Source organism: Fundulus heteroclitus, chromosome 12, assembly GCF_011125445.2.
Source record: "Fundulus heteroclitus isolate FHET01 chromosome 12, MU-UCD_Fhet_4.1, whole genome shotgun sequence".
Classification (NCBI taxonomy): Eukaryota; Metazoa; Chordata; class Actinopteri; order Cyprinodontiformes; family Fundulidae; genus Fundulus; species Fundulus heteroclitus.
The window spans coordinates 31,881,544-31,898,964 of NC_046372.1; the positions used below are offsets into that span (position 1 = coordinate 31,881,544).

General features: G+C 40.2%; 3 protein-coding genes across 7 annotated transcripts in view; all 3 read left to right on the top strand.

The window, feature by feature from the left end:
- The first annotated feature begins 1,951 nt into the window (after positions 1–1,951).
- On the top strand, positions 1,952–10,905 carry si:ch211-214j8.12. Of its 3 annotated transcripts, XM_036144454.1 has the most exons (6): positions 1,952–2,158; positions 2,253–2,276; positions 3,895–4,179; positions 6,442–6,608; positions 7,614–8,740; positions 10,092–10,905. In XM_036144454.1, the coding sequence occupies exons 3-6, from the start codon at positions 3,930–3,932 to the stop codon at positions 10,483–10,485; spliced, it is 1,938 nt and encodes a 645-aa protein (XP_036000347.1). In that variant the 5' UTR covers positions 1,952–2,158; positions 2,253–2,276; positions 3,895–3,929; the 3' UTR covers positions 10,486–10,905. The 3 variants fall into 3 exon arrangements, with proteins under 3 accessions (XP_036000347.1, XP_012718813.2, XP_036000348.1); XM_012863359.3 differs by lacking the exon at positions 1,952–2,158 and having other exon boundaries at positions 2,184–2,276; XM_036144455.1 differs by lacking the exons at positions 1,952–2,158; positions 2,253–2,276; positions 6,442–6,608 and having other exon boundaries at positions 3,994–4,179.
- Positions 10,906–14,716: 3,811 nt separating this feature from the next.
- Positions 14,717–17,421, top strand: part of LOC118556504 (ectonucleoside triphosphate diphosphohydrolase 4-like) — a 33,735-nt gene continuing 31,030 nt past the window's right edge. For all 3 annotated transcript variants that reach the window (XR_004932106.1, XM_036144458.1, XM_036144459.1), the window contains exons 1-5: positions 14,717–14,827; positions 16,380–16,577; positions 16,660–16,865; positions 17,028–17,178; positions 17,262–17,365. Coding sequence is in view for 2 of the 3 variants with exons in the window: in XM_036144458.1 (XP_036000351.1) it covers positions 14,820–14,827; positions 16,380–16,577; positions 16,660–16,865; positions 17,028–17,178; positions 17,262–17,365 (667 nt within the window). In the remaining variant the exon portion in view is untranslated. The remainder of the gene's footprint in view (positions 14,828–16,379; positions 16,578–16,659; positions 16,866–17,027; positions 17,179–17,261; positions 17,366–17,421) is intronic.
- The window catches only part of LOC105926860 (ectonucleoside triphosphate diphosphohydrolase 4), a 33,732-nt gene continuing 31,030 nt past the window's right edge, over positions 14,720–17,421 (top strand). Inside the window, exon 1 of the mRNA XM_036144457.1 lies at positions 14,720–14,827. Within this exon, the coding sequence (XP_036000350.1) occupies positions 14,820–14,827 (8 nt within the window). The 5' untranslated portion in view covers positions 14,720–14,819. The remainder of the gene's footprint in view (positions 14,828–17,421) is intronic.

Sequence of the window (17,421 nt, forward strand, 5' to 3'; positions counted from 1 at the left end):
TGGCTCTGTTTTAATTTGAACACACCTTTCCTGGGTGTAAGAAGAGGTAATACAAATCCCAGCTACTAGAGGGCAGCAAACATCCCATTCAATGCATGCGGTAATGCACTAGTTAAAGCTATGGTTAAGGTTTTTGGGGTTATGCGAAATAGTTTTCAGTAGTCAGCATCACACTTGCAGCAGACAGACGTTTTGAATAAAGGGAAAACAGAAAAAAAATCTCTTTAAAAAAAAACAGGAATGTCATGCTGGTGGTGTGAGACAAGCATTGTATATTAATTGTAACCATCTTTTATGCTTCAATAGTACGACAACCTTTGTAGAGGGTTTTTATAAGCCTTACAAACTCAACTATAAGCATATATGAAATATAGTGGGCCATTGGGTAAGACTTTATTTTATATGCGTGGTTCGTTATTGCTGGGTCTGGCATAAAGATAAGAATAATTGCCTGTAGTCATTTGGCAAGCCAAGTCTTATTGACATCCTGTGGATGAACAAAATGTTTTATTCCACGGTGTAACCCCTGGGCATGTAGTAGAACTGCTGCATGTTTTTGCTTGTGAGTGTCTTTCTGATTCTTTGTGTTGATCTCCAGCAATATTGTGATTAATTTGGTAATCCTGTATTTATAACTTTATAACCTGTCCATGTGCGTATTCAATAGTCCCAATTATTTTGTTTTCACCAGTGTGTGTATGGCAAAAAGGGATTCAATATCACTTTAACACCACTCTTGTATCGGTGATGTTTTTTTCTCAGTGGCGTGACCTTTATCTCATGTTCATAATGTTTAAATATCATAATATTAATGACTTAGTTTGAGTGTCTTTGGAAACATGGACATTATAAAGACTAGACCCTGCATCAACTGCTGTCACTTATGGGCGCTGCCGAGACGTGGGGTTGCCATCTTGGGGCGGTCAGCAGCTGTGCTCAGTGTAATGTGTTTAGCAGGAGCAGCGAATTGTCAGTGCTTTTATTCAAGCAAAATTCGCCAAATACTTAATGGATTTTCACAGGGTTTTTTTTTTTTTTTTTTTTTTGCAAACCCTAAACATACAGCTATATATATATGCATGTATACATTGTTCACTGTATCTAAATATTTTAATGGAAAGTAGACTGTAATATAATATTCTAATGATTAAATACTTGTCAAAGCAGTCTCTCATATATTTAAAAAAACACACACACACACATATATATATATATATATATATATATATATATATATATATATATATATATATAATTGCATGGACACTCGCTATCTCTGTCTCTCTACATTAATATCTATCTCTCTATGTCTATATCCTTATATCTCTATATTTCTGTATCTCTATCTCTATATATATTCTATATTGAAGGATCCTGTCAATTTCCCTGCCACAAAAAAGGAAATTAACTGCCTTTTCCATCAGTAAGGGAAATTAAAGATTAAAGATTGGTGGGGGTTTTTGTGGACTTTGTCTTTGTTGTTTAACATTTGCATCCTTTCATATTAATAAGACAAAATTATAAATTAAAAATGTGGTAGAAAACAGTGTTTGGTGACTGACTGATATCTGACATCAGGTTAAAGTGAACATGATTCAAGTGAAGACTGATTCTCTCGGTGATTAAAAACACAACACGAATATGTAAAAAGCAAAAAAGAAAAAAGAAAAGAAAAAGAAACACCAAAAGACCAATTTTTCTTTTTTATTTATTTTTTAAGTAAAGGATTAAAAATAAAGCAACAACATGACATGATTGTTTGTCGTTTTACCGATAAGTTGATGAGGAATCGTGAGAAGACAGGGGAATCCGCCTCTGGTATCCTTGTGCTGTTCTCAGGTCACCCGCCCCAAGATGGCGGCCGTAATTTATGCGCTACAGCCAATGTGGGTCTGTTCTTTATTTATGTATCTATGTTTGGAAATACCTGCGACCTTTGAACGCGTCAAAGAACTTGATAGTGGTGGTTAAACCCAGCTTTCTGTCTTACAGGACTAAAATAGCCCAACTTTGAATCACTGGCTCATCATAAGTGAAAGTTATAACAGATTTAATGTTAATAGGTAATGGAAAGCTGACTCCACGTGTTTGGACTCAAATCCTGCTTTGTTTATTTGCAACCACCTGAAGGGAGAAGCTCCTGAGAGACTACACTCAGGTAAATTTAATCAATGTCACAATGGTAATCAGGAAGTAACGTCAAAGAGTTTCTCATATTAATCCCCTTCTTCATTCTTTCTTCACATTACCAGACTTCCAGCTGTTAAATCTGGAAGGTAGGCTATGTGCTATGACTCAAACCCTCCCGTCCCTCTTTAACTGAGCTGGTAAACATTACATTTAGCTGGTTATTAAAAGCGAATAACGTCATTTGTTTTCTTTCTTTATTGCTTGGACCTGTTAAGCAGAACCTATAAATGATGCTCTTGCATGCTCTAGTTTTAGGGGAAAATGTGGGCGTTTTTAAAAAATAATTTCCACGCTGTGTTTTATTTATTTTTTTTTTTCATTAACAACTTTAGCACACTGAGAATACTAACACGGATTAGTTAGGAACTATGTTTTTTTTTTCACATTAGGACTTCACAAAATACAACGTTTTTAAAGCGGAGGGAACGACAGGTCCAAACTCTCTGCTTTGTGCGCGTTTGAGTTGATGACGTCACAAGAGGCACAAGAATCGCGATGAACAACTGATGCTTATAAATATGGTGGACCAGCGACTTTTGACATATTTCTACATAGATACTAAAGCTGTGATGGACTCGTATGGTTCAGCCTAACATGTTTGAGCCCGACGACCCTAAAACGATGACGGATATTACGAAACTAAAGCTGACAGGCGTTAATAATCCTCTGCAGAATTTAAACTGCTGGGAATCCGTTTATGTTCCTGTTTAAATTTGTACATCTGATTAGTTTCTCTGTGCATACACCACTCTTAAAGCATATTGATACATAATTTCCTGGTACTGTGGTACACAGTCTGATCTTATACTACTTTGATTTACCCGAGCAATGTCTCTCTTTTGGGTTTTTTCTCTGATTGATTGGTATGATAGCGATAATAAAGGCTGCTCAGCAGGTACTTGAATGGTGGGGCTAAGGAGGTTTGTAGTCGGCTGCTTGACAATATTTTTTTTATTTATTTATTTATTTATTGTGGAAGTAGTAAATGATGAAGCAGTTCTGCAGGAGACATCGCTGGGAGTTCAAATCATCTTGATTTTTACCGTATAATTTGCAGAATGCATTGGCTCAAAAGTGATTGGCTGAAGATCAGAAAATGAAATATGCTGATTTAAGCCGGCCTCTTCGCAAATCGTTTTGCTGTGTGTGATTTTCGCCAGGGTTTACTGATAACAGTGCAGCATTCCCACATAATCAAACATTTTTGTTGCAGCCCAATACAAAAATACGATTCTAAATGAATTTGATTAAAAATACCAAAATAGAAGGGAAAAAAAGTAATATACAAACTGTGATCAGCTGTTTTATGCGATGTCAACTTCATGTGTGAGAGGAAGCTTGTTTTTAGGAGGAGAGATTTTAGCTTGATTGAATAACAATGAGTTCCCTTATTTAGGGAGAGACACGGCAAGTCATTAAATCTTCTCACAGACCTGGCAGAGCTTTTAGAACTGATGCCCTTCCTGACGCAGCATGGATTCAAATCTGGGTCCCCCGTATCAAAGACGTGGACTTGAATAACTGTTTACTGCAAAACCAATAGAATAATATGTTCTAGAGAAAACGTGTGGCTTTAAATCTAGTTAGTTATAACAATTGAAATTCGTTCAGAAAAAATCCGATATGAAAAACTAAACATGAATCCATGTATTGAAAACAAGTTTGTTGTGTTTCAGTGTTGTGTAAAATTCTGTTCATATGCAGAAGCGTTCAGCATCGCCTGCTGCTGAAAGCCCACCATGCCTCTGTTTCGGGCTTCGGATGAACAGGCAGAGGCGAAGGCCCGGCCCAGGCAGAGGTGTCTGAGGAACGTGAGGAGCACTGGGAGCTGCGGGAGGAATCATGACGATGATCGGGTCCTTTCTCTGGCTCGGCTGTGCCTGTTGAGCCTCGCTGACAACATGAAGGACCTGTGGGTGAAAGACTATGCTGACAACTACCTCGATCAGTACTCATTCAGATACATCATGGGGCCTTTCAACCAACTGCGTGAGTTTGGCTACAGACCAAATAATAATGAAACAAACAAACATGGAAAGCAACGTTAGCTTGGTATGCTGCAGCGGCATACCGACATTATTATGCATGCAGCGTACAGTTGTGTAAAAAAAAAATTCTTAAAATAAGCGCATCCTGTTTTGCAAAGCATTTTATTAGCAAAATCAGTTTGTTTAACCTGTCTTACCACCCTCCTCCCAGTGTGAGGTCGCGAGAGAAACTTTAACCTTTGTCCAGCCTTGTTTTATCACAGTTTTATCACAAAGTCTAAAGGTGCGTAATGCAAGTTTTTGAAGTTAAATATTGTTTATGTTCTTTCCCATACATCCCCTTACAATTTGCCTGATGTGAAAATGAGTTATCCTCTATTTACTGGGTTGCCTCTATGGGCTGGATTAGTCAATTCATGAGAGAGTGATTCAGGCCGAATCCTCTGGGCGTGCGCGTGGGTGTGACGCGCTGCATGCTCTTGTTCACCCTGCTACTTTGTTTAATCTCCACTGTAATGAGTGCATTAGCGAGAGAATACGAGCTAACTTCAATATTCATAACCTTCTAAACAGAAGATCTGTGCAGTCACAGCGGGAGATGCTCTTCCCTCATCTTCTATGCACGTACACAGCACTGGTGTCATTTCAAATTGTCGCCAGAGGGGGCAGACGTCTGCAAAAATCCTGGAATTTACGCTATGCTCCTTTAAGAGTGTTATCAGTAAGCTAGTTTATGCCGGTGGCTTTTTTACTTGACTCGCCAACAAACATCTGTCTCATTTGAATGGGATGTTTTCATGTCTTTCCTATTTTTAACAATTTCTAAGAGAAATGGCCCTTTAAAAGTCATGGATTCTGTATAAATATTCTAATTTTACATCTACTTATAGGGGATTTGCAATTTACAGTGCTACTAAGTTTACCACCAGTAATTTTGTAAATCCAATTTTTTGTTCTGTGGGGATATCTGCCAGCCAAATTGTCTTATTTGGATTGTTCTGACATTTTTAGTGTGAGATTATGGGACTGCAGCAAAATCTAACATTATTTTGCACATCTTTACCAGTGGTGCCACTAATTGTAGTATCGTGGAAAGTTATACACTGCATCATCAAAATGTCAACTGCTTTGAAAAGACTTTCATTATATTTTTCCCACACTTCATTATCCATAATTACCCACATTTGGAACCGTGAGGGCAATTTCACCGGTCACATCCAGGCGTGATTACTGTCTGACCTGTAGAAGCAAGAAATCGCTTAACCCGATGTTGGCCAAGAGAAACCACGTCATTGTCATCTATCAATCTAGAAAATTCAGTTCCAACGCAGGAAGCTACAATGGGAGCCATTATCCACAACAGTAGAAACAGTGGAAAAGAGACTCGGCATCTTGACAATTAAGCCACAAAAGTGAAACTTTTTGGAACGTTGACATCCCATTACATCTGCTGTAAAATTAACAGAGTATATCAGAAAAATAACACCATACCTACAGTCCAGTTAGTGGTGGTATTGTGATCCTCTGGTGCTGATTCTTGCCTCAGGACCTGGAAGACTTAATATAAATCATGGAATAACGAATTCTACTTTCTATAAGAATATCCCAAAGGGTAATGTGCAGCCATCTGCTTTGAGCATCAACTCAAGCGCTCTTGGGTTCTGCTACAGGAAAATGAGCTCAAGCACAGCAGGAAGTCCACATCTGAATGGCTTAAAGTTAAAAATTAAATTTAACTCCAACTGTGATACCTCTGTGCGCCTTTAAACGGCCCATGCAGGCTAACAAACTCTTGTGTTGTCATTTCAGCAAAGTTAAAAAATTCCTCCATGACTTTTTAAGACTCCCCAGCAGTTTTCCAAATGCTTGGTGGCAGCTGTTGCGTTTAAGGTTGGCAAAGCCAGTTATTGTGTTTATGGGGGATTACTTTCCCACATAGGGCCATGTTGGTCTGGATAACTATTTTACCTCAATAAATGAAACATTCTTATGATATGCACCTGTGTTATTACTCAGGTTACCTTTGTCTACTATAAAAATCTGTTAAAATGTAATTGTACAAACAGAAGAAATCTGTAATACCTTTTCACAGTACCTTAAATAGGAATAAAGTAGTTTTTTTTTAGATTTCGGCCTAAAATGTCCTGGACTTTCATATAGATGTTTGCTGCATATGTGTTATTTAAAACAATTCTATATTTCCGGTTGATTGGAAGTAATTTCCTAGAGCAGTAACAACATAAACCTATGTCTGTGATCACAGCTGGTGAGCTGGTGGAGGAGCTGACGTGGCTGCTGGCCATCAGAAAGCAGCTGTCTCGGGCAGCCCTCCACCTCTTGCTGGTCCCCCACCTCCGAGGTCTGTCTCTAGAAAGGTGTCCTGGCTTGGTGACACCGGCCTTGTGTGCCCACATTGCTGCCCGTTGCCAGGTAGGACACAATAAAGCATGTCTGTCCTTTGCTTTCAACATCATATGCTTGATCTTAACACTGAAACATCAAAATAAGAATCAACTTTATTCGTCAAGTTTGAGGGCACAAACAAGGAATTTGACTTGGATTCCAACGCTCGCATCGTGTAAAAGACAGGAAGACAAGTAACAGCAAAAGTGTCATGAAGGTGCAGACTCAGATTCGCATTATTTGCTTGTTCTATAGACATCAGGGATATCATCCGCATTAATCAGCGGTGGAGTGTTTTGTGGCATGCTGTAGGAACGATCATCTTAAATGTGATCATAATGAAAGGGATATTTGTAGATTTCAGGAGAAACGGGAGTAAGTCAAACACTTTCCATCACGGTAGAAGAAGTGGAGTTGGGCGTAGGGGTCTGAATACCTCAGTGTTCACATAGACAACGGCAGGAACAGAAACGCAGCAGTGAAGGTCCGTTTGCAGTTGGCTTTGTGTGAAAGCTTAGCTGTTTCAGTGTTTGCAGCAAAATGCTTCAGATCTTCTATAAGTTTGTGGTGGAGAGTGAAAGCTCTTCTGCCATGATCTGTTGGGGTCGCAGCATCAGATCCAGTAACTTAAAATAGTTCAACAAGTTAATAAAGAAGGCTTTCTGTCCTGGGGACTCCTTTAGAACCGCTCTAGATGATTGTGCAGAGACAGATGCTTCGTGAAACAAAGAAACATCACAGATATTCCTCTTTACGAGACTGTAGTAACACAAAGGAGCGTCTTCGGTGAGAGGCTCCTTCAGATGAGCTGTAACACAGACCTCTACAGGAGATCCTTTCAGCCCACAGACATCTCCATCTGTAGTGACTCTCTGATCAAGTCAGATCACTCTGTGCAGCTTTCGTATTGAAAACGAATTAGAAAAATGGACTGGGGTCGTTTGATTATCTCATGCTTACCAACAGGAAGTTTATTCCTTCTTTTTTTATTTTTCTTTAAAATAATTCTGAAAATGATTGCTTTTCTCTCAGGGTCTGCGGAGTCTGGACCTTTCCGGAGCCCAGCAGCTACCTCCAAAAGTCCTCTGTGAAACTCTCTCCCGTCTACCTGCCGTTCGATCGCTCTCCCTGGCCGGCATGCCTTGCGACGGGAGCGTAATTCAAACAGTCGCCCGCTGCTGCGGCTCGTTGCAGCACCTCAATGTGTCCCGCTGTCACCTCCTTTCCCCGGCTGCGCTGCTTCCTCTCGGCGGCGTGGCTTTTAATCCGTCCTTTTCCTCAACCCCGTCTCCTCTCCCACTCAGCAGTCTGTCGGCTCTGGATATCGGGTTTGGGGAACAGGAAGGAGACTCTGTCATGACAGCAGCCTATCTCCTTCTCTCTCTGCCCTACTTGGAAAGAGTGGCCCTGGAGGGCCTTGGGCCGGCCTGCCGCCTCATCGAGCAGAGACAGTTCAGCCAGGCAGATGAGTTCGCTGATAGGGAAGGCGTCTCCAGGCTGCACGTGGTGTGGAGGGACAGGACCCGCAGGCAGGGTATGGATGGTCGGAGGAAGATGAGAGAGGCAGAATGGGCTGATGATGATGATGATGGAGATGAGAGGGAAGAGTCGGAGAGTCCATCCTCTGCGGGGGATGGCTGTGACACTGAAGATTTGACGAACGATGACCGGCCCTTTTGCTTTAAAACGGAGGAAGCTGTGTCCCAGTCAGGCTTGATCCTGCAGCTGAGAGATGTTGAAGGTGTAACTTGTGAGTCTCTGGGGAGTTTAGGAATTTTGTGTCCAGGCTTGACCTCTTTATCCGTGAACATAGACAGACATGGAGATGCAGGTGGAAGGAGCCAGTGGCCCCGGTTGACTGCCGATCTCCAGAACTGGTCAGGCCAGCTGCGGAGTCTTTCGCTTATCTACTCCGGCCCAATGGCGGATCTCCTTCCTGCCTTGCAAGTTGCAGGTTGCTCACTGATCTCTCTGACTTTGGAGGGGGTGAAAACCAGCCCTCACACCCCGCTCCTGGAGCTCATTAGAGTCTGTCCCAAACTCAGACACCTCCTCATCTCTGCTGAGCCTCCCGCTGCGCCGCAGTACGAAACTGATGACGATCAACAGGGTAATCAAAACCTCCCAAAGCTGCCAGATCTCCGCTCTCTCAAGCTCAGGTAATCACATCTTTGTGTCACCTTTGAATTAGAGCCTATTTCTGTTATAAACTCAACGTATGAGCATGATTTTTACAAAAATACACCACATCTTACAGCAAAATTGTGCCAGTGACATTATAGAAACATAGAATTAGAAGCAGTTTTTAAAATTTAAAAGCATAAATTTTACACATATTTTCTAACTCCAAGCTGCATAAACTTGAATGCTTAATTGATTGTGCATTACAGTTGTTTGTCTGTTTATTGAGGGTGGAGGTGCCCTAAGGAAGTCAACGCCCTATATGAAGTTGTGCATAATTATTTGAGACATTCTTTTCTTTGGGCAAAATTGGTCGAAAAAGAGATTTAAGTCACTCTGGAAAGTCTAACATTTCCAACAGTTTCTCAGAGGGATCCTACACTCTTGAAATTGCAAAGATATTGGGGTGTGATCACAAAAACATCTAACATTTTGTCTGCTGAGGAAAAAAAATGTGAATTAATCATTGTCATTGTGTCACTGACATAATGAACACAGTAGAAACATAGAAATAGAAGCAGCATGGAGAGATCTTAGCCATACGTTTCTATTTTCTGGGAGTCGTCATGTGTGTATTCCTGTTCTCAAGCAATAACAAAAAATGAAATGGTTCAAGTACACACAGGAATCAGCAGTTGTCAGATTGTGTTTTCATTAATGTTGTCTCTCTGCCTTAATTTTTTAAAAGCAAATTTTGCAGTTGTGTGACATCACAGCCAAGGTTGTTAAAGTATTGAATAGACAATGTCTTGCAAAATAATTCATACACCTTGAATTTTCTCATACATTCTCGGGTTAAATAAACATCAATTTATTTGACTGAGATTGTTTGATAGACCAACGCAAAGCAGTGTATAAGACGTAGAAAAATATGTATGGTTTAAAAAAATGTACAACTAAAAATTTGAAGGTTGTTGGCGTGCGTTTGCATTCAGCCCTCCTGAATTCATACTTTCTAAAACCTTTTGCTGTAATGGCAGCTGCAAATGTTTTGGGACATGTCGGCTAAATGCTGGTCTCTTGCCTGCCATCAGGCTAGAGTCCAGCATTAAAGGGGGAATGGTATGGTATGGATTACATAAACAGTATGTTACTGTTCCTTGTGCTCATTATAGTTTGCAGTTCAATTTAACAACCTCACAGACAGCGTCGGTGTTGGAGAGAAGGAGATTGTTGATGTGCGTACACGCAGATATTTTGATTGTCCACACCAGAACAGTGTCAGGCTCCGAGTAAGAGATTGAATCTAGTGTGATTAGAAACACCCTGGAAGCCAGTCAAACTAATCCTATTCTCCTTTTTTCCCTGTTTTCTCTCAAATCTCCAAAGTTTCTCTTATGAGCACGACCAAATGAAGCCCCTCATGTCCTGGACGTCTCTAAAGGAAATCATCAAGTGTCTTCTGATTGGTTCTCCTTTACTGGAGAAGCTCTCGTTGATCTCCCTGCCGTGCCTTCTGAACTGTGCCCTACAGGACGCCCTGCACAATGTCAATCTGGATGCAGATCTGCATGCAGATTCCACTGGTTCACGGCCCCTGCCACTTGGAAGGATAGAGCACGTTGACCTGCTGCGAACAGATGTGCAGATGAGCACTGTGAAAAGCATGATTCAACTGAGCAAGAGGCTCAAGTACGTGGATGTAAGTCACTGCTGGCGGATCAGTCAGCGAGAGTGGCTGGACTGCAGGAGGTTCAGACGCGTCAAAGTTGTCTGGGTGTAGTAAACAGAGGGGAGGATTCTAACTCTGAGGCCCCTCCTGAAGTAGGTGGGAAGTGTTTTTTTTTAAAATATTTGAATAAATCCAAATGCCAATTTTACACTTTAAATTCTATATTTGTGAGAGTCTCTTTGTATAATCTATATTTGTTATTTTGTAACAGACTGATATTAGCACTTCCCTGTTACGGAAAGCTGTAAGTCTTCATTACCTGTTTTATATGGGCACTGGTGGTCTTTTTGGCCTACATGTATTTCTGATGTGACTGAAACACAAAAAGAAAAGTGTTGTAGAAAATGTTTTGATTATTATTATTAAACAATGACAACAAATTCACAATAGACTGAATGAAACAATGACAAATTTTGATGTTTGTGTTGATTGTAAAACCTTAATTCAACGGACAAATTGGTACTCATACTCTTACATGATTTTTTTTTTTTGTCCATGATACTCATTCAAGTAACTAAATAGACATTTGTTGACATAGGGTCAGAGTTTAATATTTCGCCACATATTTATACCAATACTCAATATATTTAAAGAACAGTAAAATAAAACACCACATTTACAAGTTACAATCCACTTAACTATCTCACTAAAGTTCCAGCTGCTAGTATCCATTGAAGGAGACATTTTGACCCAGAAAGACTTCGTGCAGGGCAGCAGTTTGTCTCTAAAGATATATCTGATTCAACACATACATCTTTAGAGACCTTTTTATGATGTAAAGTTTGTTGGACTGCTAGCCTGTTTACTCAGTTTTTATGTGACTTGTTAGTGATTCAGCGCTTAACATGTCTGAATGCAGTTCTTGTTAATTATGTGCATGCATAACGTACTGAAAAAATTAAAAAACTTTTCATTAGAAGCGTTTTGAGTGACAAGCAACAGAAAAAGTTGGGGAAACGGCTAAACCCGCCGGGTCAATGGAGGGTTTTTCTAAATGATCTTTGCTAAAGTGAGCTTTACACTTTTACATTTCAAGAAGTTTTGTCAAGTTAAGTTTAAACAGGCATCTTAATGTGACCTAACATATCTTCTGCTTTAACAAATGGTAAAAGTGCAAATAAATAAATATAACTGCATTTGTTTCAGTACCTCAATTCACCAAGTGAAATATATTAAATAGACTAATTGCACACAGACTGATGTTTTTAAACCTTTATTTATGTTAGTTGTGATGAATTTCTGCTTACATCTGATGAAAACACGATATTTAAAAATAATATCTGACCTATAAAAACAGGTTTTACACAGTGTTGTGGGATTAATGAGAAATGTGTTTAGTACCTGCACACAAGTTGTTATTTTCTAAAGGTTATTTTAATTGTCTGATTAAATGTGCCTTATTCTACTGAATGTTCAAGCAGAATAATCCTGAAAATGATTATTCTTCCACTATCAGATGTTTCAGTGGTCCAACCACTTCTCTCTGCAGCCTCTCCACATTCTGATCACATAGGTCCAATCACAGCAGGTGGTCTGCTCTTTGGATCATCCCTGGTCGATACAAGGAAGGATGCCATCGGTCAGTGTCTGGCCAATCACCATAGGCAAAAAGGCAAAGCAGAATAAGCTTATTTTGTTCAAGCTGCATTCAGGGATCCTAACAGACTGAACAACTGCACCCCTAAACATACTATATTATCTACAGCACCTGGCCAAGATGACAAATACTAGTTTGTTAAACACAAGATAATAGAGCTTCTGAATACCCAGCAGCTGCGGCATCACCTGACAGAAGGCAGTGAGACTGTTGCTGTTCCGGTAGTAACCCTTCCACTTGCCACTGTGAATCCTCCTAGCATTAAGTCCCAGAATGCCCCTTTGACAAGAAAAAAAAAATCAAGCAAATGGTTAAGAAGATTTTCAATTTCAGCAGGACCAACAACCACCACATTTAAAACCTTAATCAGGAACTGCCTTTCTTGTGGTCAACCAAAGTCACATTTCCAGATGGATGAATGGACCCAGTTTAATTTTTTTTATCATTCTGCTGAGGTGAAAAACCTTTACTACTCCAAAAAGGTTTACCGAGCATATGCAGCAGAGGGGCTCACAAATATGTGGATGCCATTCATTGATTTTGCTGGAACACCTTTTCTCATAAAAGATCTTCAGGTCACAGCAGCGGTCTGCTGAATCAAGGTAAATTATGGAGGAAAGAGTAAAAACAAAATCCAAGGAAGAGCATCATTCTGGGTGTTTTTGCCAGGTCTCTGCAGACCTTTCAAACGAGATCCAGAAAGTTTGTACATTCACAGGGTTTCCTGGTTGAAGATGGTGAGCAGAAAAGGACAAATGATGGCTGACAGCTGTAACTTTATGATGCTAAATGTAGATATTGTAAATATTCTGTTATAATAATAATGCTGTGTCGTTTTTGTTTTATGTGTAATATTATGTAACAAACCTTTATTACCCTTTAGTATAAAAAGTATTTTAAAACTTGTAGTGCAAGTTGTAATCTTTATCCATCACTGTGTCATTTTAACATTGTTCTTTCTTTTTCTTACATTGCTCTAAATTTTGACAGATGCTATATATATATATATGAGTAATTATCCCCGCGACCCCATGAGGGATTAAGCGGTTTGGAAAATGGATGGAGGGATGAGTAATTATCGCATGATTGGCTTATAAATTCAGACATTCAAAGAGCCTTTTCTTTCTGTTGCATAATTTCTTGTCTTGTTGCCTCTCTACATAGAATACCTCTGCTGAGCCCTCCACGTACATAGATAAGCGTTCCTATAGAATAATCCTTTTTGTCTTTGACATGCAATGCTTCTGCATTCACATTCCTAAACTTTATATATAAGTATATTATCGTATGGGTCAGATAAAAGATACCTGACCAGACTTTCTTGTAGATGTTTTCGCACAAAAGGAAAGTATTTTGATTATGTGTATGATTTTAGAAAGAACTCATTCATTTTAAGCGTTTTATATTTTTTATACTTTAATTCAGACTTATTTATACGGCATCAATTCACAGCACATATTAGAAGTTACATTATAAAAGGTATGGGTCAATTTCACATCCAGTCCAAATTAATGCATTCACAAAAAAATACAAAACATTGGATCATTTGAGTATTTGTTTTGATCTAACGTCCTTTCAGCTTCTACTTAAAACATGTTCATATTTTTATTTTTGCCTTGATCAAAATATACTAGTTGAAAACTATTTTTTGTACATGAACAACAAGTAAACTTTATCCTAAGTTTAACCATGACTGGAGTTCAAACGCTGGAAGCAGGCACCGTTTTACCGGCTGTCAATGCTTTCTACGCCGGTATGGAGACACGTCTACACCTGTGGCTGAATAGTATGGATTTTCACATCCCTTTTTTAATTTCTACAGGCGCGATTATAAAAGTCGCTGGAACAGTTTGTGCCTGCGCGGCCCCCGTAGTTCCTGTGCGACACAAGCGCAAGTTCGCCGGGAACATGCGCTTCTTTTTATCACTTGAACGGCAGCGCACTTGGTTGCATAACACATCTCAACTAGAGACTACGGGGATGAAAATATTTTTTTAAATATAGATATCTTGTAGACTTTTAAAATATACCATATACAGCCTTTGGTTTAGGCCACATACCCCCTGCATTCTGTTTTATATCTAGACAGATCATATCTGAACGGAGCCCGCCCGAACGTCGGTATACGCGGACCTTATAATCGAACGCACCTCGTACACGTTACACGTCACTTAGCAAAGCTGTGCCTCTCGCTTGATGTGAGTTAGCCAGCGGCGAGCATCTGGATGACGTTTCCCGGGAAAACTTGGTTTTCTGTGTGAGTATCTGTGAATCTAACATGACCTAGTGATATAAAAACCCCGCCATTAAAGGTGCAGTCAGAAAAAAATTTTCTTCTCCGGGCTCTCTCTGCTTAACGTCCTGTTACCTACGAGACTTTCTCTGTACAGGTATGGAAACGCTTTGCGTTATCTGACGTTAACTTCTCAGCTCAAATTAAAACGTGTGGTTTGTAATGTCATTTCTATTACGATTTTTCTTTTTCTTTTTCTTCTTTGGTTGCTCAAAGTTATACATTTGATTTATCCCTCTAAAGTTAACGGAGCGGAGCTTGAGTCCACCGGGTTTTAGGAGAGACAGCAGGCTTGGCCCTGCTGCAGTATAATGTCTGTTTCCGGGGCTGGGAGGCCATGGAGTTGCTGTTGATGAAGGTTTCTAAGTTTCTGCTGCTCCTCCTTCTTGAAGGTCATAATGATGGCAGGACCAGGGGCCACGGAGCCGTGGAGTCAGCCCAGACCGCTCCCCTGAGAGGACCGATGAATGATAAATCTAAAGGACAATCTGCACCATGGGAAGGTAGATATGAACAAGTGTACTGTGTCCCTCTGGAACTGAAAAGCTACATATTGTCACTTGAAAGTGTTTTTATTTTTCTCACATTGTGTCACTTTGCAATCACAAATCCGTTAGATTTTAAGGGCTTTATGTAAAAACAAAGACAAGGAGGTGTATAATTGTAACGTGAAGAAAGGTGCATGTTTTCCACTTTAATTTTTAAAGTTGTAGTGAGTATACAGCCCCCCCTTCCTTTTATTATGATACTTTAAGTTAAAATCCAGTGCTGCCACTTGCCTTCAGAGATCGTATTATCAGAATATGCAGCCAAACGCTGTATAGATGAATCTGCAAACCAGAAAGAGCCGAGAGGCACATGGTAACCTTTGAGGAGCTGCACATATCCACAGCTCAGGTGGTTGTAAATGTAAACAGGATAACTGCACGATGGTGCAAATGACTGTGTGAATTTATGCTCGTATACGACTATCCTTCTAATATTCTTTATTGTTGTACACCTGATATTATGACTTTATTCTCGTAATAAAAAAAGACAAATTGTATTATGGCCATTGTAGACAAAAGAAAATAAATGATTTGTCTCCGAAGAGTACATTTCCACAAAGAAAATGAAATTGAGATTAATTTTATTCACGAGAGAGAACTTAGATGTTTTCTGATGTTGAAAAGTTGTAAATTTTCAAGAAATAAAATGTTTTCCCATGATTAAAGGGATACATTTCTTATATTATCTCTGACGTAAAGTCAGAAATCTTGGATCATCTCGTGAATTACCAGAATAAAACAGATCGGAGCAGATTTTTGCCGTTTCCGATGGTCGATCCTTGCGGTTGATGGTTCCAATCCAGATTCGCCGGCGTTCAGCACTCAGCTCCTCGGTTTGTGATCCCTCGTTTGTTCTGGATTTTTGTATGTAGTGAAAACTGCACTTTGCCCAACCGTCTGCACGTTTGCACATCCTCCCAACATGAAAGCTTTGTAAAACATAAAATTTAAAGAAATTCTCTTCGGTAGTAAAACTTTCACAGCCATTTCTAAAGGCAATTCTGCCTACCGTCATGGTGGTTATATATCAGTGCCCTGATAAATGACGTCACATGAGAACTGTGTATTGGTTTAGGTCAAAGAACATTAATGTTTGAATGGGATGGTCAATGTTTAGACCTAAATTAAACTGAGAGGGAAAACTTGATCCTCTGTCCAATCTGTAGGAGCCGGAGTTCTTTTGAGAAGATGAATGGGCAAAGATTTGGGTCTCTAGCTATGTAGAGACATCCCAAACGACTTGCAGCTGTAACTGCAGCGAAACATAGTTCTACAAGGTGATCTATAGGGACTGAATATGCACGTTATGTTTTTTCAGTTTCCCCATACAGCTAATAATGTGTTGGTTTTTTCACCTAAACTCCCAATCAAATCCACCAAAGTCTGTTTGTGAAGTGAAAAAATGCTGAAAAGTTCAATGGCCATGAATGCATTTGCAAGACGCCACATCTGTAACATCCAGGCACGCGGCGTTGAGGCTCACTGTGATTTATTTATTTGTGGACAGGATTGGGTTTTCGTGCCTTTTCCCGGCGTCGTGGCACTTCAGCCTGTCGTCTCAGGTTCTTCCTCGGCTTCTGAGTCCTTCCCTCAGACAGCTGCTCTTCGTCGGCCTGGCACTCTGCCTCATAGGACTGCTCTACCTGCTGCTTGTGTCCGCTAAGACGCGCACCAGCTGGATTGGAGAAGAAGCCCCCTTCCACCGGTACGCTAAACTTAGAGCTGCTACCCCCGCGCGGATCTCCCAGAGCCGCCGCTGACTTAATCCTGTGTTTCTCATTCCAAAGGCACCTGGCGAGAGCCACTGACTCAGAGGCGACAGATACGAGCAACCCCAACCTGAACTATGGCCTGGTGGTGGACTGCGGCAGCAGTGGCTCCAGGGTGTTTGTGTACTGCTGGCCCCGGCACAACGGTAATCCCCGTGAACTACTGGACATACGGCAAATGCGAGATCAACACCGCAAGCCAGTGGTCATGAAGATCAAGCCTGGTAAGAAGCTTATTGGTCAACTTCTTAAAGGAGAAGGACCCAAATATGTCACCCCTCACTTTACTAAAGTACTGGAAAGAATACTGTATAAAATGCAGTTTTATAGCAGAATACAAGTGATTAAAGTAAAAGCTGTTTTTCTTATCAAATTTTTTTCTAAAGGTATCGCTGAGTTGGCTAAAACACCTGAGAAGGCCAGCGACTACATATATCCTCTCCTGAGCTTTGCAGCTCAACACATTCCCAAACATAAGCACCAAGAGACACCGCTATACATCCTGTGCACGGCTGGAATGAGAATCCTACCAGAGAGGTAAGCGTGATGGGACTAATGATAAATGTTAAGGGACAGCAGAAAAATATGTTTTTTTTTAATGTTAATGTGTTTTATCTCAGTCACCAGGAAGCCATTCTTGAAGATCTGCGCACAGATATCCCAGTTCACTTCAACTTCCTCTTCTCTGATTCCCACGTGGAGGTGATTTCTGGAAAACAAGAAGGTACATTTAGGATGCGTTGAGTTATATTCTATTCAAACATCAGTACAGATTTAAAT

Coding starts and splice junctions, on each gene's coding strand:
- si:ch211-214j8.12 (XM_036144454.1), top strand. CDS start 3,930: ATGCCTCTGTTTCGGGCTTCGGATGAACAGGCAGAGGCGAAGGCCCGG. Junction 4,180..6,441: donor GGGGCCTTTCAACCAACTGC/GTGAGTTTGGCT, acceptor CTGTGATCACAG/CTGGTGAGCTGGTGGAGGAG. Junction 6,609..7,613: donor ACATTGCTGCCCGTTGCCAG/GTAGGACACAAT, acceptor CTTTTCTCTCAG/GGTCTGCGGAGTCTGGACCT.